Below are 23,375 nucleotides of genomic sequence, written 5' to 3'. Positions count from 1 at the left end.
GGCAAGAATACTGGAATGGGTTGCCATGCCCTTCTCCAGGGGATCTTCCTGACCCAGGGATCGAATGTGCATCTCTTAGATCTCCTGCATTGGCAGGCGGGTTCTTTACCACTAGCGCCACCTGGGAAGCTCAGTGTGTGGTATAGAGCTCTGAATGTATGTCTAAAATGTTAGATAAAAGATCATGTGAATCTGTCTCTGACTGCCCTTACATCAGACATCATGTAGTGCAGGGGGAACCTGGCAGTTGCACGGAGAGTGGGGCTCTGGTAGCCCCAAATCAGTGTGTGTCTGAAGGGGCCTCATGAAGATGATGGATGGGAACTAGAGGTGTGTCTGAGAACCCACATTTGGTAGATGGACCAGAATGGATATTCCTTAGTGTTTTATGAAGTTCTTTTTTTACTTCCCTCTCTTACTCCGCAAGGGCAGGAAATCTCTTTTCTTGGAAATATGTTTTGAAGCAAGCAGGAGTTCCTTAAGTCAGAGTTATACCAATCCTTTTGTCTTGGGGGATTCTGTTTTTAACTTCATCTTTTGTTGAATATAATATTTATGTTCTTGGGGAAGGTGAAGAAATCTATGGTTTCCCCAGCAGTTAAAGTTAAGAGGTTCCTGCTCCTGACTTCAGATTTCAGAGACCCTCTACCTAGGTGTTACTTATTATAGTCACCTCCCAACCCAAGCATAATTCTGCTCATCAGCATTCATAGGAGATAGTTTTCTAACCTCCACTTGAGTATTCCCAGTAATCCCATTGTTTCACAAATTAGCCCTTTTCATTTCTGGACCATTTTGGTCATTTGGAAGATTGTTTCTTATATTTAATCACAACCTACCCTTTCTATCTAAATTCTGAATTTTCTCCTTCTTTTGATATTACAGTTTTTTAAAGTTTAAGGAAGATCTTCTGGTTCCTCACACATTCCGTATTCTTTCACTAGTTCCTTCTAGAATATGGTTATCTTGACATTCTTACTCTCCCTTCTTAGAATATACTCTATCATTATCATTGCCCTACTTAAAGTGACTATTCACTTGATGTCTGTTAGGTCTCAATTTTATTTTACTTGTACCGAGTGCCTGTTTACTTTTTATGGAAAATTCTAGAATTATACCTCCAAGAATATTTATTCAATAAGATTACTAACTTAGAAATTAAAAACCAGGGCAAAGGAAAGAAGAATGAAAGCACACCAAGTTAAGCACACATAAGTTAATTGTGTGCGTGTGTGCGCCCTCAGTCGTATCTGATTCTTTGTGACCTCATGGACTGTAGCCTGCCAGTCTTCTCTGTCCATGAGATTTCCCAGTCAAGGATACTGGAGTGGGTTGCCATTTCCTACCCCGGGGGATCTTCCTGATCCAGGGGTTGAACGTGTGTCTCTTGCATCTCTGGCATTGGCAGGCAGATTCTTTACCACTGTGCCACCTGGGAAGCCACCCTAAGTTGATTACTTAATGTAATTGCTTTGTTTAACTGTATTTACTGAGATTATTGGAAGCCAACATAAAAGGGAAAGAGTAATTTATATAGGTCTTGTGATCAAAATAGAGAAACCATTCCAGGTCTCCAGAGAAGGCAATGTTTCCTCCAGGGGTACTAAATTCTAAAACACTTTCCTCATGTGGATTCCTTATAGCACACAAAGCAATCTCTCCAGCAGTCTGAAAACAAATGAAAAACTGATGTTCATCTGCCTGTTTCTTACAGTGACCTTAAGTAGATGCTCCTGGCATAACGTTTGAGCACAACTCAAATTTCCCTTGTAACAACTCTTTTAACACTCGCCACCATTTCCTGACCCTAAAGATTCTTCCCACTTCATGGTAAAGTCTTTGTGAATTGAATACTGTACACATTGAATCCTTTCTCCCAGACAAATGTGTCCATTGAATTACGGATTTGGTCAAACTAGATGATGATTCATGGGAGTTATTATGTTCTCTTTTGGTTGGGTCCATTTCTGTGCAATTGGAGTGATATGAGAAAAATTAACAAGTGTTAATTTGAACAATTATGTTAGGGGAAGAATACCTTCTCCTGGAGAGTCCAGTTTGGCTTGCAATCAGATTTCTTGCAGTTTGGACCTTGAGGGTGGGTCAGGACAGTGCTGCTTAAAACTCCCCATGAAGAACCTTCCCCAAGGAGTAGGCGCGTCCCTCTGACCACAGGCAGGGACGTGCAGTTCCAGGATACACTTGCCAAACCACAGAGATTGCAGGCCTGCTGCCCATCCATTATTATCGTCATTATTTAGCATTCTTCAAAGGTCAGAGCCAAAATAAATGGTCTGCCAGCCAAGCAAGCAACACCGGCCTATACCACAGGCCTTTGTAGGCCCTTTGGTATTTAGTAGCAGTGACTTGGTTCATATTCTTGTCTGATTCCATCAGTCTGGCCAGGCTTCTGCCTCCTGATGTCTTCCCACAACAACTTTTTTTTTCCAGTTCTGTCTTGCCTCCTCCCATCTTCCCAATAATAGTTACCTTGGTATGTGTTTGCTGCCCTTCCTTTCTTTCCTTCTTTCTTTTGAATTGAAACAATGAAAGGGATTGAATTAATTGTGCTAATGATAGATAAAAGTATACCCAGAAAGCTTTTTGGGACTTCTATATTTTGGGTTCGTTGCTCACCCTTGAAACTCTACTCCCCTTGGGGGTAAAGAATAGTATTGTGGTTGAGAGCTTAGAGTCAAAACTCTGAGTTCAAATTCTGACTCTTCCACTTACTAGCTGAATGTTCTTGGTCAATTTACTTAACCTCTCCTTGCTTCTGTTTCTTCATTATAAAATGCATTTATCAATAAATACTTCCCTCATGGATTTGGTAGTTCATGAAAAGTGCTTAGAACAATGTCTGACTCAATGTATTAGCTGCTATTATTATTCAGCTGTAGAAATCATACCAAAATGTCAGCCTTATATTGTGATCACTTTGGGTTGTGGCTGTTTGGGGGGGAGGTATGTGGGATTGTATTTGGAAAGGGATAACAAAAGGCCTTCAAGCCCCAAAACATCCAGCTACGTGGATTTTTTTCTTTTTAACCTAGGGATAAGATGTCGTGAAGTTGTGATGATTCAGAAATATCTGCATCCTAGGGCCCCATGGTCAATTCCATTTTTCATTTTAACAGAAGGGATATTCAGTTCCGGTATGCATGCATTGTGCTCCATGTTCTTACCAAGTCCCATGTTCTTACCACAGCCTCCATGCTCTGAGGCAGGCAGACAAGGTGACCTGGTGGATTTTGGGGCCAGCCCTATCAGGCTTTGACTCTTAGCTTAGGTTAGTTTTTTTCTCACAATCCATGATTTATCATTAAGTGAAAAAAGTAAGTTTTCAGGATCGTGTGTATAATACAATTCCTTCTGAGCACAGCATGGAAAGTTAGGGGAAATTCTTGTGTGTCTATGTGCAGAGGGAGGGAGATGTGTGTAGTTTTGAGGACACTGATAAAAAAACCTGTAATGTCCTAAGTTATTAACATTGGTTATTTAGAAGGTAGGATTGGAGGAGGGACATTTCTCTATATATCTTTTTTAAAAAATTAATTAATTTTTAATTGAAGTTTACTTGCTTTACAATGTTGTGTTGATTTCTGCCATATATCAACATGAATCAGCCATAGGTATACATATGACCCCTCCCTCCTGAACCTCCCTCCTACTTGCCACCTCATCCCACCCCTCTAGGTTGTCACAGAGCACCAGTTTGAGCTCCCTGAGTCATACGGCAAATTCCTATTGGCTATCTGTTTTACATATGGTAGTGTATATTTTACCATGTTACTCTCTTTCATTCGTACCACCCTCTTCTTCCCTCTCTGTGTCCACAACTCTGTTCTCTATGTCTGCATCTTTACTGCTGCCCTGCAAATTGGTTCATCAATACCATCTTTCTAGATTCCATATATATGCATTAATATATATTTGTTCTCTTTCTGACTTACTTCACGGTGTATAATAGGCTCTAGGTTCATCCACTTCATTAGAACTGACTCAAATGTGTTCCTTTTTATGGATGAGTAATACTCCACTGTATATATGTACCACAGCTTCTTTATCCATTCATCTGTCAATGGACATCCTGGTTGCTTCCATATCCTAGCTATAATAAATAGTGCTGCAATGAACTTTGGGGTACATGTGTCCTTTTCAATTACGGTTTTCTCAGGGGCAGTTTATGTTAACTTATTGACCTTTTTGAGCCTCAATTTCATCCTCTATAAAGTAGAAGTTATAATTTTGACATTTCAGGGTCATTTTGGAGACTAAGCAGTTAGCACATATGAAATATCCTCGCAGTATCTTGCCCTAGAAGGCATTCAGTATTTCTTAGTTTCCTTTCCTTTCCTACTGATCTTTCCTATGTCCTTAATTTATTAAGAAGGATCTGGTGTAGGAAATATTTTAGAGGAGTGTTTTCAAATTTAATGTGAGTACAAATCACCAGGGGTTCTTATTAAGCGACAGATTCTGACTTAGCAGGTCTAAGGCCCTAGTCTGTATTTCCAGCCTGTCCCCTAGAGACACTGTTACTGTGTCCGAGGGCCTCACTTAGAGTAGCACATTGGGTGCTGTTTTCTTTCCTTCTTTTGCATCTTATTATTTCTTGTTGGATTTATGTTATAATTTTAATAGTCTTACCACACACATCTGCACACATACAGATCATCTTTTATTAAAGATTGTATGTTGCCAGATACCTAAGAATGTTCATCCTCATCCAATACAAGTCATGATGGTTGAGGTCTATGAGAAACCCATCATAGACATTTGCTCATGTTCCCCATGGACCTGGAATTCCAAACTGTTTCACATAAAATACAGGGTTCGTGCCTTGTTGAAGGTCTCCTCTCAGAGTCTGGATCCCTCCAACTAGTCCTGAGTATTCCCAATATCTCCAGTTTTGTAGATAACCCCTATGAAATAAACTGCCCTTGATTAATGGGTGTACCATCTACTTTTTGTTTTGATTCTTGCTGATATATCAAGATGAAATGAAAATGTTAATAGCTCCCCTGACTTTTTTTACCTCAAATATTTTCTCAGCTTTTTCTCCATGCAATCCTTCTTCACACTAACTTTCAAAATGCCTGGGTGCTTACCTGGTGCTATTTTCAACTTCTTCCCCAAATTGGCAAACCTATTTAGTAGACCCCAGCCAAGTAGGAGAAACTTCATGAAATAGCACCAAGGTAAATCTAAAAGAAACTGATGTAGACTTGCTTTGTTTTGTAACATGATTGATGACCAAGCTCTAAATTGTATACACTTTGGAGTGTTCTAAAAAGAAGAAGAAGAAGGCTATTATTTCTTCTTCACATCTTTAATTCAAAGAGATTAGCAACTTTCATGTTTTCTACAGAGTACATGGAAACCTCTCAGTATAGTTCATGTTGGGCAGCCTCCTGGGCAGATTAGTTGCATGGAGGCGGGTGGATAGCACATGTAGGGGGCAAATCATTGTCTGGAACACCAGTTTTCTTTTGAAAAAAAGAAGTTTCTTTTGAAAGACTTGTTCACCTGAAGACAATATCAGTCTCGTGAGCTCTTCGAGGGAAGACATTCCACTTATCTGTAGGATACTAGCATTTAAATGACTGTTGAATGAATGAATAGGGCTGTTCATTTTCTTCCTTTTTCTTAACTTGCACTAAGTGTGGTTGACAACAGTTGGATGATGCTGTCTGGGTTAGGGTCTGTGTTCTGAATAGCAAGGCTTCCCATAGGAAATGATGAACATTTTTTGTCTATGTAATTATTCTGCTTTTAATAATCTCATTAGTAAAAACCGTAAAAAAAAAAAAAAACCCTGTCAAACAAAAATAAAGATAACTATATTAATATCTTGAAGTCTTTTGTACTATTATTGTCTTTATAAATATCCAGTGTTAGCTAGGCAACACATTCTTGAATCTTTATCCCTTCTCAGTGACTGTTAAAACCTAACCCTGTTATTTCTGCTCTTACTGGATCCCCACTGGTCAGCACATGGGTACACTGTTTAATGTGGGAGCCCATGTGATTTTTTGTTTTTTTTTCCAGGCTGCTTCAAGAGAAGAACCACACAAGGGGCTAAATTAGCCTCATTAACTACCTTCAGTAGCTTTAAAAGAAAATCTATGAATAATGCCAAGTTTCTCCTAACTGTCCAGAGGGCAGGAGTCAAAATAGAAATGAGTTTATTGGCTACAAACTTTTGGAAGAGTTTCTCGTGTAATCAGATTGTCTTCCCCAATGATTCTCAGGAAGGGATAGAGCTAAATGCCACAAGTGACTAGAAGTTTGGAGATGCCTGGGGTTCTTGAAATGCTTGAAAATACATTGGAGGGAGGGGGATGAATTCCTCCTTGGTTAGGGCTTTGCTGTTTTTGCTTTAGGGTTCTCAGGTTGCATGTGAGTGTGTTGAGGTGTGTGTGTGTGTGTGTGTGTGTGTGAGAGTCAGGGGGTGTATAGGAGGGGGCTGGGGGAGAGGAGAAGTGGATGAGCTTCAAGCATCAGGAATTGGGGCCTCAAATTTGATTTGGTTTGTTCTTGAAGTTAACTTCCAATGGACTTCTTTTCATACACTTTTGTTAATGTGTTTTTGAAAACTCCTTATTCTCATGAAATCTTTTGATATTTTATATAGTTCAAGCATATATGGAGTATTTATTATCTTTGCAAGTCACTCTGCCTCATTATACCTCTTGGGGAACATTTTATGGTTCTATTTTCAGTGTCCCCATGGATAGAAAGGGGAAGGCAGGCTCACATGTTTCCCCAGCATCACCCAGAATGAAAGGCATTCTCTGCTTCTGTTCCATTCCCTGCTGTTAAGGTCCTCCATTAATGGTTTTCTGAGTTCAGGTCATGCCACCTCTGGCCAAGGCTGTGGGCCTAGCTCTAATTTTTGCTTATTGTCAGAGCATGCAAGTTTTTCCTTTTTAACAGGATTTGAAATTAAAAACAAACAACCAACCAAAAAAGCCTCTTGTTTTTAGTTTCTTCACATCTCATAGCCATTTAATATTTGACCTTTTTGCTTTTAGTATGGAGGTAAAGGGCAAGGGCCACTGGTAAAGCCAGCCTTTGAGCCTGTAGTTAAAGTGTATACTACAGGCATGTGTTGTTTGGCAAGCAGGGATTGCCCTCTCCACGTCCCACCTCCCTCTCAAAAAATTTTAGATTGGAATGCTTTAAATGGAATACAAACTCTCTTGTTTGTCTTGAGTTGCATTACTCCTTACCGTTGAACTGGTTCTCCTAGGGTCACCCAGAATCTTTTAAGTTCTCTCTTTCTCTGAATAATTAAATTGTTATTTTTTAGGGGTGGGGCATGTTACACAGCTTGTGGGATCTTAGTTCCCTGAGGAGGGGTTGAACCTGGGGCCTTGAATTGAGAGCATGGAGTCCTAACCACCAGACCAGGGAATTCTGCCCCCCTGCCACCCCCCCCCATTTTTTTTCTGTCCGCACAGCTTACACGATTTCAGTTCCCCAAACAGGGGTTGAACCTGGGGCCATGGCAGCGAAAGTCTGAAATCCAAACCACTAGGCTACCAGAGGACTCACCCTGAACAGTTTAAAAAGTGGTCCTGAATTCAAGATTAATTATCCCTGTTTTTACATTTGACTTGAGATTTAGCTATTCACTTGTATAAATCAAGTGATTTCTCATTCATTATATAAATATAATAAAATTTAAAATTATATACTTCTTTAGAGTTTATGGGATGTTTTTATCTAATTCATTGGATCATCACAATAATAGCTAGAGAGGTAGGTATTTTCTCCATGTTTTGGATGGGAGGTAATATAGTGTCGTATTTTAGAGTATGGAGTCTGGGGTTAGACAAGTGGAGTTTGAATTTCAGCCTTAGTAATTACTAGCCTAGTCACAGTTTCTTTGTCTGTAAAATGAAGAGGAGATGTCTATCTTACAGAGTCATGATGAGAAGTAAATGCTTAATTCATGCAAAGCAATTGGAACAGTACCTGGCATATAGCAACAGGTCAATAAATTCTGTGAAAACTGTTATGGTTTATTAATAGTATATGAAGAAATGGAAACTCAGAAAAGTTAATCCATCTGTCTAGGGTCACATCTGTCAAGTTGGCAGGAGAGTTGGGGCTCTAACCAAGACTTGAGGCTTCTGATACTGGTTTCTTTCCTCTATATTTACCACCAAATTTGTCATGCATTATGGGGAGACTATAAAGTGAGTAATCCTTTCTTTCATCTTTCAAATTTCTTATCTTCACTTTCTTTTTGTTTTCCTCCATTAAAACTCTTGGTTATTGTCTGTCTAGTAATGAGATACACATGTTAGAGTTCAGCATGAGAAATAGCAGCAAAGTATAGGGATGTCCAGAACCTTGCTGTTGGACTCTTCTATACACAGAGATGCTGGGGAGTCCTGGGTCCCTCTGAATCTTGAGATAGATAGTCTGCAAAAATTAACATATTTCCATTGAAGTATTCAGTTGCTGCCACAAATTCAGAGATTTTTTTAAAAACAATAAGCATACTTCTTGATGCTTTAGTGTCTTTTCCCTTAAGAAGGAGAATACTTAAATTTTGAGGATCTCACTTATCATTTCATATCTCTTTGAAATAGTAGAAAAAAGAGTTTATGTTACTTGGGTATATTATTTGGCAAGGGGTAGGGGTGTAATTAAAGTCCAGTGTAAAAATAGCAGAAACTTTGGAGTTAGGGCACATGGAATTCAAATCCTGGCTTCTCCACTATCTGTGTCTGCAAGTCTCTTTTCCCTCATCTGTATAATGAGGATAAGAGGGTTGTTTGGAGACCTAAAGGAGATAATGTTCACAAAAGAGATGATGCCAGGAACTCAGCATGTAAATATGACTGCTGTTGCTGTTGGGCATGCTAAGTCGCTTCAGTCATGCCCGACCCTGTGGATTGTAGCCCGCCAGGCTCCTCTGTCCATGGGATTCTCCCAGTAAGAATGCTGGAGAGGGCTGCATGCCCTTCTTCAGGGGATCTTCCCAGCCCAGTGTTCGGGCCTGTGTCTCCTGTGTCTCTTGCTTTGGCAGGTAGGTTCTTTACCACTTGTGCCACCTGGCATTGCTGTTGTGGAAAGGCAATTTTTCACACTGGCCCCTGTCACTTATGTAGGGACTCATGTCTCCTTAGTCCTCATAGAATCATGCATGTACTTCTCCTAGGTATATTATTTCTTTATATTTTAAAATCCAAGTGTTTTGACCTGTTGGTTACTAATTTTTAAAAAATGTGCTTATTATGGAACACTGCCATCTCTGATGTGTTCATCAGGCCACACACAATGTACGTTATGTCAAAAACACCAAGCTTACCTCATGTCATGAGGCAGTTAGCATTAGTGAATCCAACAAGGAATATGACACAGGATCTATCAGATGATGCTTGGGCAGCTAGTCTCAGAAAGTGAAAGCAGCAGGTGTTTATTGAGTATTTTGTATGTGCTTAGGATTGTATGAGGTAGGGAACACAGAGCAAATACTGATTCTATCCGTTTCTCACCAGACTGGCAATTTTCTGGGTAAATATTAATAGGTGTGGTTGAAACCTGACACTATTAAAGAGTAATAATGAATACTATGTGATTCAGTTATATTTGTTAAGTGGATTCTGGTCTGAGCACTGCGTGACCTCCCATAGACTGATAGATAAAGATGCAAGGGAAGCCATACTTACAGCACGGTTTGGTAAGTGGGCATAGAGTTTTATACAGGGAGAGAAGAAGAGGGATTATATGGTAGATGTGTGCATTTCGGTGGTGGCAAGGGCTTCAGGGAGAGGTGACACTTGAGTAGAGTGAGGATAGAAAATCACACTGTTAAAGGCACTGAGGGAGTCTGGGTGTGATGGAGAACAGAAAGAACCGTGGTCTGAGTCGAGGGTTTACGAGGTTAGTGGTAGGAGAGCAGGCTGGAGATGTGAGCAAGGGATAAGTCATTAGAGATGTTGGGTACCGCGATGAGAAGTATGATTATCAAGCCACTGGCAACCAAGCAAGCAAGAGATAATTATAGCAGTGCTTTAGAATGATCACTTTAGGAGAAACTTCCAGTGAAATAGGTGAGAAATAAATGCTTGAATTAAGTCTTAGAAGAAGAAAAATGAATGAATGAATGAATAATAGAGTAAGTGGATGATACTAACTATAGTATTGTAGGGATGTAGAGAAATGGGATGCCATAATGGGAACAATATTGAAGGAAGACTGGTATGATGGAGGAAGATTTGAATGGCCAGTCCAGTGACTTGCCCATAGTCGGTAGCCAATAAGCTGGATATTGAATGGCAATAGGATTTATATGAGAGAAGACAGGAAATAATGCCAGGTTATATAAATGTGTGAGACGGTCATGGAGACAAATATAATTGGAAAAGAGTGGTAGATAATATGATTTCATGTACAGATTGGTTGCATATTTTGGAAGGCTTTGAAATGCCACATTGAGGAATTTGAACTTATTTTATTAATAGGAAGCCATAGGTGATTCTTAAACAGATATTTTGACATTTCCAGTTTGGATTAGAAATTTGTTCATTTATTGGGCCTCGTCATCTTGATTGGAGGAAGATGTGTTTGATGAGATGATGCTGGTCCTGATTCTTATGTTTAATAGAAATGCCATAGAGCAGCATTACTTTTGGATTGGAAAATAGAGTTGGGTGACCGCACTTTGGCTGTGGGGAGACTGTGTAGTAGTACATTGTTGGAAGACAAAGAAAGCTGAGGCGGAAATGAATGAGTGCCCAGATGAGATTTTTTGATGATGCCAGTTTAGAGAGGGATGGAGCAAATAAAAAGATGGGAGAAACTGCTTGCTCTGAGGAATCTTTTAGGGATAGCAAATACAGTCAGTCTCTTTATGTATTCAGGTTCTGCATCTGCAGATTCCACAACCATGGATCAAAAATATTCCAAAAAAATTTCCAAAAAGTTCCCAAAAGCAAAACTTGAATTTGCTGGGCACTAGCAACTATTCACGTGACATTTTATTTGCAACTATTTACATAGCATCTACATTCTCTTATAGGTATTATAAGTATTCTAGGTATTATAAGTATTTTAGAAATGATCTAAAGTGTAGGAGATGATGTGCATAGGTTATATGCAAGTGCTTTGCCATATTTCATAAGGAACTTGAGTATCCTCGGATTTTTGTTGATCAGTGCTATAGGCAGCTACTATCAGTGGATCAGAACTGCCCTGGAATTCAATCTCATCTGTCATGTCTCGAGTGGAAAATGAATGAGCAACATATTGGGGTACTCACAGTGCGAATCAATTTTACTTTTCCAGGTGGAGCTTGCAGAAATCTGTGCCAAGAGTGAGCGTTACATTGGCACTGAAGGAGGAGGGATGGACCAGTCCATATCATTTCTTGCAGAAGAAGGAACTGTAGGTGACATTGAACTATTTGGAAATGTCATCTTGGGAAAGTTCATGCAGAAAGGTCCTCAGTTTGTTTCTGGGCAGCCTGTTCTATTAGGCTGTATTTTAGGATGATATTTCTTATCTCCTTTGTAATTCAAGTTTATCACCAATTCACCTACTCCATTTCACATTGATCACCTCTCCCTTAAGCTTTCAGAATCGTACCTCAAGTCTCTTTTCCTCTCGTGTCTAGGGTTTTTTCCTCCTTCTAAATCATTATTAGTATGCAGTTTCTCAACTTGTTAGTTACTGGGACTTCTTTTCCTGCTCTTGTCCCAAATCACTTCATCTCATGGCGTTTTCATAATCTCCTGTTGATTTTAAACCCCGTTGTTAGTTCTCTTGCCACATATATTCACAACCCCTCTTTTTTATGATTTACTCTACGGTATCATTTTTCTCTGTCAACGTTTTTGGGGCTTTAGTGGTAGGGAGAAGAATGCTGACAGGAAGCCAGGAATGAATTCCTTAGCCAATACTACTTCCCCTTGGCTAGGCTATAACTCCCATAGGCAGAACAGAGGTTTTGGTAGTTGCCATAAATTGCCCATTTCCAAAATAGAAACAGACATTAAAAAAAAAAAAAAAAACCTTTTCTTAGGATTCCTACAGGCTTGGCTATTTTCCAAGAATACCTGGATTTCTTCCTATTAAGAGTATTTGTTGTTGATTCCCCTAAGCCAAAGACAGGAGACATGAGGAAACCTGGTTTAATGCTAAGAAAATACTCTGGGTGTTTTGGATGAGACTTGACAAGTAGACATGATGGCAAGAGTCCTGTCGTTAATATAAGTTAGTGGTAGATTCTTAACAAAGTCCAAATTCTTTGGGTTTGCAAAGCACTTCATAATCTGACAATTGGTTTACCAGCCCTCCAATTCTATCATCTCACCATGCCTCACCCCTCAACCTCCAAGCTATAGCTAAATTGCAATACCCAAAACTATTAACACCTTATGTTGTTTTTGGCCTTTGAACTTTTGTATACTCTTTCTTCTTCTTGACATTCTATTTGGGTAAACAAATCCTCTGTCATACTTTTGTTCATCCTTTAAGACTCAGATTTCCTTTTTTTTTTTTTTTTTAGAGGGGCCTACACTAGGCTGTATCTAATGAAGTGCCACAACTATGTGTCTTTGTAACTTCCTGTCTTTGGCTACCATTGTAGCACAACCTGGCAGTGTGTTTGAGTACTTGACTGCTTTTCCCACTAGATTGTAATCTCTATGAGGGCAGGTACAGTGTCTGTCTTGTTCACTGTTGTGTCTCCAGTGCCTACTAGAGTGTTTGGAAGTCAATAGAGGGAGGGGATGTGTATATACTTACAGCTGATTCTCGTTGCTGTATGGCAGAAACCAACACAGCATTGTAAAGCAATTATTCTCCAATTAAAAATAAAGCTTAAAAATATTTGAATTGGTAAATGAATGCATTTTTGGGAAAAAATTTTACTAAGGTAAATCATAAATGTTTAAGCAGTTTTTGACTTCTGTACTTTACATCTCACCTGTCATTTTTTTCCCAATAGGCCAAGTTGATAGAATTTAGTCCTCTGAGGGCAACTGATGTGAAACTCCCAAGTGGAGCAGTGTTTGTGATTGCCAACAGTTGTGTGGAAATGAAAAAGGCAGCAACTTCTCATTTCAATATCAGGGTGATGGAGTGTCGGCTGGCTGCAAAGGTACGGACTTGACAAATTAGTGAAACTGAAGTAGGTTTTCTATTGTTCTTTTTCTCTTTGTTCTCTATTATTTTGTCTCTTTCCCTAAAATTTAGGGCAGCATTCTGACAGCAGTAATATTATATGAAGTTTTTTTTAGTATAGAGCAATTTGATCTCCAACTCAGGACATACATAAACCTATAGGTATGCCCTGCAACATCTAGCTGTTTAGAAGTTACTTGAACTTCACAGTTGAGTCTTCTAGCATGGCACTGGGGAGATGATGACACCTCAACTCATATCTGTGAAACACAGGCCGTGGGTTAGGTATATGGGTGGAGAAAGCTAAGTTGGAGGCGATTGTTGGGAGATGACCATAACTAATCGTATTTCTTCAACAAAAGTGATGATAGCCTCAATCCTTGGTCCTCTTACATGCACCATTGGCCATCATTGGTCCCTCAAAAAATGCAGGCTTGGTGTCTACTAGAGAAACACAAACCACAAGGTTTGTGTTCTCTGTTCCCAAGTTTAGAAGACACTTGCCAGTCAAGTCTTAAATCTACTTAGGAAGTATTTGCTGAATACCTTTAGTGAGAAATGTTTTACTATTAAACTCTTCTGATCAGTGCATATATGAGAAGTAGTGCAGTCAACCTTTCAATGTCACAGACTTCAGTGAACTTTATTTTTCCCTTTTTGGGAAACCTCTTCTTTCAGGAGATGGAAGAAATTAGTGTCTTATTTGTTTAAGGGCTTATTCCTGTTGACTTTTTGAGATAGATGAGTAAGTGCTGCCTTCCTGAGGAGACTTCAAACATACACAACATTGTTTTCAGAGTTTTATCATGAAATTAGATATCATCTATGAGATCCATAGGAGGGCCAAAACAAGTACAAGATATGTGAAGTGGGTTCATGTTGTAATGACGCTTTTCCAAAGATACAAGAAGAAAAAGAGAAATAAAATTGTGGTCCTGAATCTCTGTAGTGAAAAGTTGTCAGAATGGGATGTGGGGGGATGTCTTTTTGCAGCTAATAGAAAAAGGGCTTCTCCTTTGTAAACAGTAGCTGAAAACCTTAATCCACTGCAGAACCTTTTGTTCCTGAGGCTGTCTTATACAGTTTAACTGTATAACGCCATGTGCACTTTAGAGGGACTTTAGTCAGTGAAACTGATTTTCTGCCACATACTGCTCCCAACTAATGTAGATAAAACTCATTATTTTAAGTACTCTGAATTTTTCTCTTTCAAAATGTGGAGGAAAGAAAATTGAAGGGCTTTATCAAGATGCAGAATATTTTGTAAATCATGTTGCTGCAAATCATGAGAATCTAAGATTATATATGTGTACAAAAGAGGAATAAAGATAAAATTTATTGCTAATATAGAAAACAGCTAATATAAGCTATGCAGATAGATCTTGATGTTAAGAATATGGTCATGCCTAGTGAATGTAGACTGGAATTCGACTAAGCATGTTTTCCTTATAATATGGTGCCGTCTTTCCACTTTCAGCAACATATGAATGAGTATAATTTTTATTTGGAAATGGTCTCATTAAATCAGGAAATAAACTCTCATGTTAAAAAAGTAAAGAAGCTTTTCTTAATCTGAGTAAACTTTCTGCTTTCAGACAATAAAAATGAAGGGTCAGTGGAGAAATGATAAATCAAGATAGCTTTGAAAATGAGACTGATTGGGTAGAGCTCCACATGGCAAAACTGTAATAAGTAATGCTTATTTTTTCCCTCCTATTTTCCCAAGATCCCTTTTTGAAAAATGAGTACCTTTTTGTGTCTCCATAGCACAGGAAAGGACACTAAACCAATAAAGATGGTTTTTCTTTGTTTTGCTTTAATGTTCACAGTTTCTTCTGTTCTTATGTCTTCCTTCTCTCTTTCTGTTCCTCCCTGCTCTTCTAACAGCTTCCCAAAACTAATTAATGCAGATGCACTTAGAGTCTTTAGAGGCATTTCAACTGAAATTTAAAACATTTCAAGGCAAACACAATAGAGATTTATAATTATAACATGCGTAAATGATTCTTTTAAGTGAAGCACATTTTAATGTTCTTAAATTAACAAAGTAACCAGAAATCTTTAATGAGCAAAAATTTTTTCATATTTTATACATATTCAGTGGCTTAAACTTTTCCAGAAATGCTTTATGTCTATTACAAGAGAGTATCCCTTAATTATATTGAGGGACAAAATGTGTGATGCTGGAAGGAAGGGTATGTTGTTGGTATTTTGTGCACCCTGAGCTTCTTGTGGCATCATGTGAAGCAATGAAGAAGAAGGTTTCATGCAGTCCTTTGATACATCAAGGAAAATTTACAGTGCGACTTTTTTTTTCACAGAGCCTGTTTTGTCAGCGGCCATCACTCATTCAGTAGTCTTTAGCTCCTGCCACTTAGTAGTCAATATGGAGCTTATTCTTTGTGTGGTGAGAAGTGGGTATGACATTTTCAGGGCTTCTGCAGTTTTTTTGGAATCTGAGTGGAGAAAAACCAAACACCCAGGACTGTAGCCAGTTTCACTCGGCCTGTTGACTTAGTCAAGCTCACTCTGCCAGGATGCTGGCATGGAGTATTCCCAGGACAGTGAGTCCCGGCCGCTGGGCAGGGCATGCACACACTGGAAATAGGGTCTATGTATCAGTGGAACCAGATGTAGCAGGGCTTTCAGTGCTGTGCTGAAGATCACCCAGACTTGGTCCTGGAAGCAGTGGGAGCTGCTAATATTAGCAATGTATTCTAGAAACATTAAGTTGGCCACAGGAACTTTTACTTGGTTGAAGAGAAGTAAGTCTTAAAGTGTCAGTGGGGATGGGATCACAAGAGAGGGATGCAAAAGGAAAGAAGCTCTGACTGGACCTAGTGAAAGGTCAGGTATAAGGCTGTGACTGGGTTTCTGCCTTCCTTTTGGTATAAATGCTATTACTTTGAGGAAGTTTTCCCTGACCACCCTCCCCACTTCCATTAAGTTAAATGTCCTTTATATGCTCGTGTCACATCTTATATTTTTCCACTATAGCAGTTTATCACATGAAGGAGGTTCTTCACTGTATAATTATTACTTGACGTCTGTCTCCTTGGGTTGACTGTGAGCTGCATGCAGTCATGAGCCGTGAGTGCTTCATTCACAGGAGCAAACATGCATTGCATGCAATTGTGTGCAAGTGAAGACTAAGTGTTGAGTTGAAAAGGGCTGTAGTTTTAAGCTGAAGTAATGGATGGAAAGCATAGTGCTGCAACTCATAGGTATGGGGAACATAGGATGGAAGGTGATAGTAAAGTGGGAGGTGGTGACATTTGCCTGTGTTTTCTTACAAGTGGTTAGAAATTGGAGCTTGGCATGTTTCTCTTGGCTTGGGCAAAACCTTCAGGTATATTTGTTTTAAGATAATAGTTGAGACTAAGGACTGAGTTCAGTTTGCTGAACCCAGAATGGAGTTTGGAGAGAAGGTGACAAGAGAAGATCAGAAGGCTGGGGGGTTAAACTTGGGAGATATCTTTAGTAATAACAAAAGGAGAAAACTGAGTCATGGATGGAAATGTAAGGACCAGAGAGGTGAGAGGGAAGCTGGGAAAATTCAGTGCCACAGGGAATGTGAAGAAGGTAGGTAGTGAAGAGTCCCAGAAGCCACCAACTTATGAAGGAATAAGAGGACTGAGAAATCCGTGGCTTTGGAAGTTCTTTTGGAGATAAGAAGAACCTCTGGGAAGCCATCTTCAACAGTGAGAGTGGCCACGGAGGGCTCAGAAGTGGTGACTTGGGTCACTGGCTTTAGTTGTCAGACAGTAAGAGAGAAGAAGAAACGAAGAGCAGCAGCTTTAGTTATAAGAATTTGATGAGTGGAAACACCTGTATATGTTTGAAGGCCCAGGAAAAGGTGTCCTGTGGGGAAGGTATAACCAGAGAGACATTATTTAATCTTTACTGTAGTTCATGAGGTAGCCATTATGTATCCCGTTTTACAATAGGGACTTTCCAGTCAAAGTGGTTTGTGACTTGTTCTAAGTAAATGCAGGAGTCCAGCCTTCTTTTTGCATTGTGCCCCTTAGGGGTTAGGCATGCATGAGCTCCAGAGCAGGCTTGAGGATGCCTTAGAAAAAAGATAGACTGTGCTGAGCGTACAGTGAGGATTGTAGCAGAATCATTCTGCGCAGTTTTGCAGATTTCTTCAGACTTATTCTGTGGCCTGCAAACTAATATGGAGAACATGGAGAGTGGGAATGACTAACACTGAGGAAGGTCAACATTGTGAATGTTTTCATGATGATGTTATGGACTCAACATGGGAAGTCACCGGGGGATGGCTCCCTATAGCTGGAAGAGGGTGAGGGGAAGATAGCAAAAAAAAAAAAAGTATCTACAATAAAAAGTTATGTATAATCCCATTTATATCAAACTATATGTGTATAGGCATGCATGAAGTATCCATAAAAATGTATCATAGGATGTAAGATGGGAAATTGATCTTATTGGGATGATTACAGATGATTTACTTCATCATTTTGTTTTAAATCCTCCAGTTGTTATGTGTTTCTTCAAATTTAAAAATAAGCATGTGTGATTTATAGAACCCAAACCACCAACAACACAGCTGCTTTTGTTGTGTGGAAAATAACTTGTCAGAGAAGGGATTTGAAATTTTATCCTTTGAGGACCTAATGAGGAGAAAGACTTGGTACTTTCCCCATTGATTTGTTAATACTGCAAAATGCAATGAGAAAGTCAGAGAGAAGTGGGTTCTTACAGATAGGCTCCTGAGTTAGGGTCCATATGTTAGCACTTTCCTACCACACCCTCTTACTGGAAGCCCCAGGGAGCCTCCCGGACTGAGGATGTTTTCCAGTTGGAGAGTGCTGATTTTGCATGTGGGACAACCTGTAAGTCTGGGGAGCTAACACCCTTGGAATCAGTCCTCCATCAATGGTAGGTGAGAGTTAGGGGATAAATACCTGAGCTTTCTGGTCAGAGTAGGACACATCTGAGCTGTATACATACAGGTCCCAGAGGGCCCAGCAGGCCCAGCCTCACAAACACCCTTATCATTCATTGCACTTTGTATTGGCTTCTCTTCCTGTCTCGTTTTCCACTCTGCTAAAACTTCTCTGTATCATCTTCTCCCCACAAATTCTTGTCTCAGAGCCTGCTTCCAAGAGAAATCAGCCTAAGACAGGGTCTCAGCACTATTTATCTACCTCTTTGCATGACTGTGGACAAAATATTCACAGACTACTTTCTTCTCCACAGAGCATCAGCCAGGCTCAGGAACCTCCCAGGAATGGAATCTGAAATAGTGAAAAGAAAGTGGTAGATGCTGGCAAAGAACTGCTTTCTCTGATATCCCCAGCCTGCTGCTGAGTGAGGAACTTGTCACAAAATGACCCCTAGCCCTGCTTCACGAATGTGAAGTAGGGCCAGGCACCTGGGCTGTGAGTGGCAAATTCCTTCATGAAGTTATGTGTTTGGGCAACAGATCTTACCCACCCACTTCCCTCATCTGCAAGTCATCTTTACTTTTCCTGAGCCAAATTTCAAAGGGTTTAGGCGGCCTTCCTATTTGACTCCTACAATGTAGTAGACTACTCAGGGCCTCCTGGCTGTGCAGCTGTCACTGAGGGCATGTGGTAGAGTTAATTGAAATACACACTGAACTGGCTCTGTGGACCTCCAGCTGAGGGTTAAGTGGGCCCAACAGCAAACTGGGATATTGCTAGAGTAACTGCTAGTATCTCTGTCTGTGGAACAAAGGCACACAGAGAGGCAGCCTTTGAAAACAACTTTGCAGACTTTCTCCCCACACAGTCCTCGGACAGTTTCCTGGGTTCCAGGAAGCAATGTAATTTGTTGAAGTGACACCAGGATTGGGAACTTGGAGATGGTGTGTACTGAAGGGTTCTTAGGAAGAGCCCATTCTCACCACTTAGGGATCTTTCTTTGATTTTTTTCCCCCACATTTCCTTCTTATTTTAGAAGGAACTCATCAAAGTGTCTTTAATCATTGCAATGTTCACTTCTAACACAAATCTTAGTTTGTGTTTAGAAACCATTTCTAAGACTTGAGTGGTGATTTGAACTCATATGAGTAGTGTGACATAGATATCAAGTGTAGACCATTAGGAATGTGACCTTGGGGAAGAAAGAAAGAGGTGCAGGATGTGGGATAAATTCCCAACTCAGTTCTTACTAGCTAGGTGACTTTGGGCAAGTCACTCTCATCTCTTAAATAAGGTAATAATACCTTTCTCAGAGTTGTCAAAGGTGAAAAGAAGTAAAAATCACATTTAAATCATATGGCATCATACAAGTGTGGATTTCTTAACTTCATTGCTTATCTCAGTTGGATTTGAATCTGTGTTTTGAGAAAGCATAATTCTAGATCATCCACTTTAGCTCTATTTCTGTATAAAATAAATATGTTGTATGTTTTTCTTTTGTTTTATGTATGTCTGTAAGTTTTCTGAAATTATTTTTGGGATACATTGGGTATTCCAAAAATAACCCAGTTGGGACCACAAATGAATGAGTTTAATGAATGAATGAATCTGTCTGTGGAGGTGTCAGTCAGTTCAGTACTGCTAGTAAACATTAAATGTGCTAAGCAAACAAGGTCAGAAGAAAGGTCATAGTTTGTGTCCTTGCTTTTAAAAATGACGCCATGTTCCGTGAAATAATTGAATAGAAACATGTGATTCTATTGTCCCCTTCTACAGTTCTGCTTTAAAATCATTAACTCCTTTCAAATGTATGAGCCAGAGTTTTAAAAAGAGGATTAATGAATATAAGAAACACTGTTATTAACATTCTTCAGAAGTGAGTGGCCCTAACCAAAATATAATGGTCTTTTGGTAAATCTGCTTCCTGTCAAAAAGAAAGAAAATCAAATCATCATCATAATAGAAGAGTAAATCAGATGCACATTTCCCTTCTCTTGCTTGCTCCTTTTTGCTGTTTGCATTGTCTGTACCTGTGGTCCTCACACCCTGGGAATGAATTTTATAGACCTCCAGGGTGAGAGATACCTTCATTATCTTGACTGTCACCTGCTCTGAAGGGCTCAGTCAGTGGTTTGAGGAGAATGAGGGTCACACATTCTGGAGTGTGGTTCCCGTGAGTGGACCTGGTTACAAAGGTTTGGATTATACTCACTTTCCCCAGTGGATTGAGGGGGTGACTCAGGATATAACTGGAAGCCAGACCCTTTTCTTGAGGCTGGAGAAACATACAGCTGTATTACTACCAACGACCTAATGAAATGGTTTTTCATAAGGTCACCAATGAGGTTTTCATTTAAAATCTGGGACTTGACTCCAAATGCTAGATACTTAAATTCGTTAGCCATTTCAAAGAGGCATGTGGTAAACAGGAAGTTCTCTAATGAAATCAGGCATTCAGTGTCTACCTCAGGACTCAGGTCATGTGTGAGATTTGAGTAGTTTTCTGTAGACTTTATAGAGAGCAGTGTTTGGGGGATGAACTGAATGGGGACCAACCGACAAAATTATTCAAAGAAATAGCTCTGAGGAAAAGTGACAGGCAAAAAAAATCAGTGGGGGATTATTATTATTTTTTTTTTTTAGGAAAAATACTTAATTAGCCTGTGAGTGTCACACAAGCATGTTTAATTTCAAACATCTGAACTCAGAGTTCATTTTCAAGCAGTGGTGGGAATTGTGAATAGGTTGAATGGAAAAAAAAAAATTGAAAGTTGAATTTCGCTCATTAAAATAGTGTATATCAATTTCCAGGGTGAAAACTGACCATATGACTTGGTTTGAATTTGCAGCTCCTGGCTAAGCACAAAAGCTTGCCATGGAAAGAAGTGCTGCGGCTGGAGGAGGTGCAGGCCAAACTGGGGATCAGTCTAGAAGAAATGCTTTTGATCACAGAGGACGCCCTTCACCCTTCACCCTACAGCCCTGAAGAGATCTGCAAATGTCTGGGAATTAGCCTGCAGGAACTCAAGACCCAAATTCTCAGCCCAAACACTCAAGATGGTGAGTCTGCTGGAGAAAATAGAGCATGCGTTGTTCCCCCACCCCTAGGTGGAAAGTTTCTGTGCCCCATGGATTTTTACTGATTTTGAAGCATGCTTGAGGGAATTTGGAAAATGTATGTATTTCAGTAAACATAATTATCTAGATTCTTGGCTTCATTAAATTCATTCTTACTGATTTGCTATATGCTGGATTTTCTTGTGAGACAAAGGTGAATAACACACACTCTTGCCCTCAAGAAGTTCCCAATTCACCATTGTAATTCTCCTGCTTTTGCCTATGCCAACCACAGAATTACATTGGTCAGGGAAAATTCACTGGAAGCATCATGCGTTTTTTCAAATGCGAGCCCAACTCATTTTAGGGATCAGAAACCAAAGTGATGATCTAATAATATATTAAATGTACATTTATAGTTTGTTTTGGTATTTTAAAATTTTTGTAGGAAGCATCTTGTGGCACCTAGAAAAAGTTATGTTACCTTTCTCAGTGAATTTCAACAACAAATTATTTCTCACTAGAATTAAATCAGGATCTGAATAACCATGAGAAACATATATAACCTTTGTCATGCAGTTAGTATACCCTGTTTCTAGTTTTGTGATTGCCTGTTTTGAAGATAATGGATATCAGGACATATAATTCATAGTGTTATCCAGTAGAAAGCAAGGAAGAACTAAAGGGCCTCTTGATGAAAGTGAAAGAGGAGAGTGAAAAAGTTGGCTTAAAACTCAACATTCAAAAAACTAAAATTGTGGCATCCGGTCCCATCACTTCATGGCAAATAGATGGGGAAACAATGGAAACAGAGACTATTTTTTGGGCTCCAAAATCACTGCAGATGATGACTGCTGCCATGAAATTAAAAGTCGCTTGCTCCTTGGAAGGAAAGCTATGACCAACCTAGACAGCATATTAAAAAGCAGAGAGACGTTACTTTGCCAACAAAGGTTCGTCTAGTCAAAGCTATGGTTTTCCCAGTAGTGATATATGGATGTGAGAATTGGACTACAAAGAAAGCTGAGCACCAAAGAATTGATGCTTTTGAACTATAGTGTTGGAGAAGATTCTTGAGAGTTCCTTGGACAGCAAGGAGATCCAACCAGTCCATCCTAAAAGAAATCAGTCCTTAATATTCATTGGAAAGACTGATGCTGAAGCTCCAATACTTTGGCCACTAGATGTGAAGAACTGACTCATTTGAAAAGACCCTGATACTGGGAAAGATTGAAGATGTGAGGAGAAGGGTATGATAGAGGATGAGATGGTTAGATGGTATCACCGACTTGATGGACATGAGTTTGAGTAAGCGCTGGGAGTTGGTGACAGACAGGGAGGCCTGGCGTACTGCAGTCCATGGGGCCACAGAGTCCAACACGACTGAACGACTGAACTGAACAGATCCAGTGAATCTGGTCCTGCTGCTCACAAGTGTACTCACAAATGTCAGTAGAAAGATGGCTTTAATTAGAATGCCGGCAATCCTGTGAGATGGTGGACTCGGCATCCCCCGAAAACCACCTCTGAAGATTCTGTTCGGCCATGAAAGCTTTTAAAGGGAAACAAAAGCAATCCCAGTTAATCACTGAGATAGGGGGTTAGGGTCATCGCCATTCCACACTGTGTGCAGGCTTGTCGACACCTTGTGATCTCTCTCTAGATGTGATCTTGTTCACACAATTTGGTCAGGAGGTTACTGAATGGGAAACTAGGGAAGAGATCTGGTCATCTGTTAATTAGTCTTTATTTCTACTTCTTTGACAAAGAATTGACAAATTAGACAAGATTTTGTGTGATTAAAAGATTTGCAAGATGTCCTTGGGTTGGAGATGAGTAGAGCATGGGGTACCTGGTTTAAAAGTTAGTTATAACATAGCTTTCCTGAAGTGACAAGAGCAGGGGATTCCTGCCGAGGGTGGTCTTCTGTAAAGAGCTGCTTGCAAATCCCTGCTTGTCAGAACATCATTCCATTTCTACGATATTAGGGGTGAAGGTCTTCTGTAACTTTTTCATGCAGATGCAGGATGCCTTATTCTACAGAGTAGACATTGTCACCATGGGTTTGTAGCATATCTTTGCAGACAATTTTAATTGTCCATTAACATATATAGGCCAAGAGGGCTACAATTATTTTGATGCTCACAAAGATATAGATTATTATGAGCAATAATGGTAATCCCATTCTCTTGAGACGAGTTCTTGGAATTGTGCTAGCCATAGATTTAGTACTGCTCAAGTTTATGTCATGGCTACAATTTG

At 39.7% G+C, this 23,375-nt stretch overlaps 1 protein-coding gene across 7 annotated transcripts in view; it reads left to right on the top strand.

The window, feature by feature from the left end:
- The window catches only part of GALK2 (galactokinase 2), a 145,547-nt gene that overhangs the window by 79,223 nt on the left and 42,949 nt on the right, over positions 1-23,375 (top strand). For 6 of the 7 annotated variants that reach the window (XM_065941839.1, XM_065941837.1, XM_065941841.1 and 3 more), the window contains 3 exons: positions 11,308-11,406; positions 12,971-13,123; positions 20,906-21,116. In XM_065941839.1, coding sequence (XP_065797911.1) covers positions 11,308-11,406; positions 12,971-13,123; positions 20,906-21,116 — 463 coding nt within the window. The remainder of the gene's footprint in view (positions 1-11,307; positions 11,407-12,970; positions 13,124-20,905; positions 21,117-23,375) is intronic. The other variant, XM_065941835.1, reaches the window with a different exon arrangement.

The sequence above is a fragment of the Muntiacus reevesi genome, chromosome 7 (genome assembly GCF_963930625.1).
Source record: "Muntiacus reevesi chromosome 7, mMunRee1.1, whole genome shotgun sequence".
Taxonomy (NCBI): Eukaryota; Metazoa; Chordata; class Mammalia; order Artiodactyla; family Cervidae; genus Muntiacus; species Muntiacus reevesi.
This window is presented reverse-complemented; position numbering and strand designations above follow the sequence as displayed.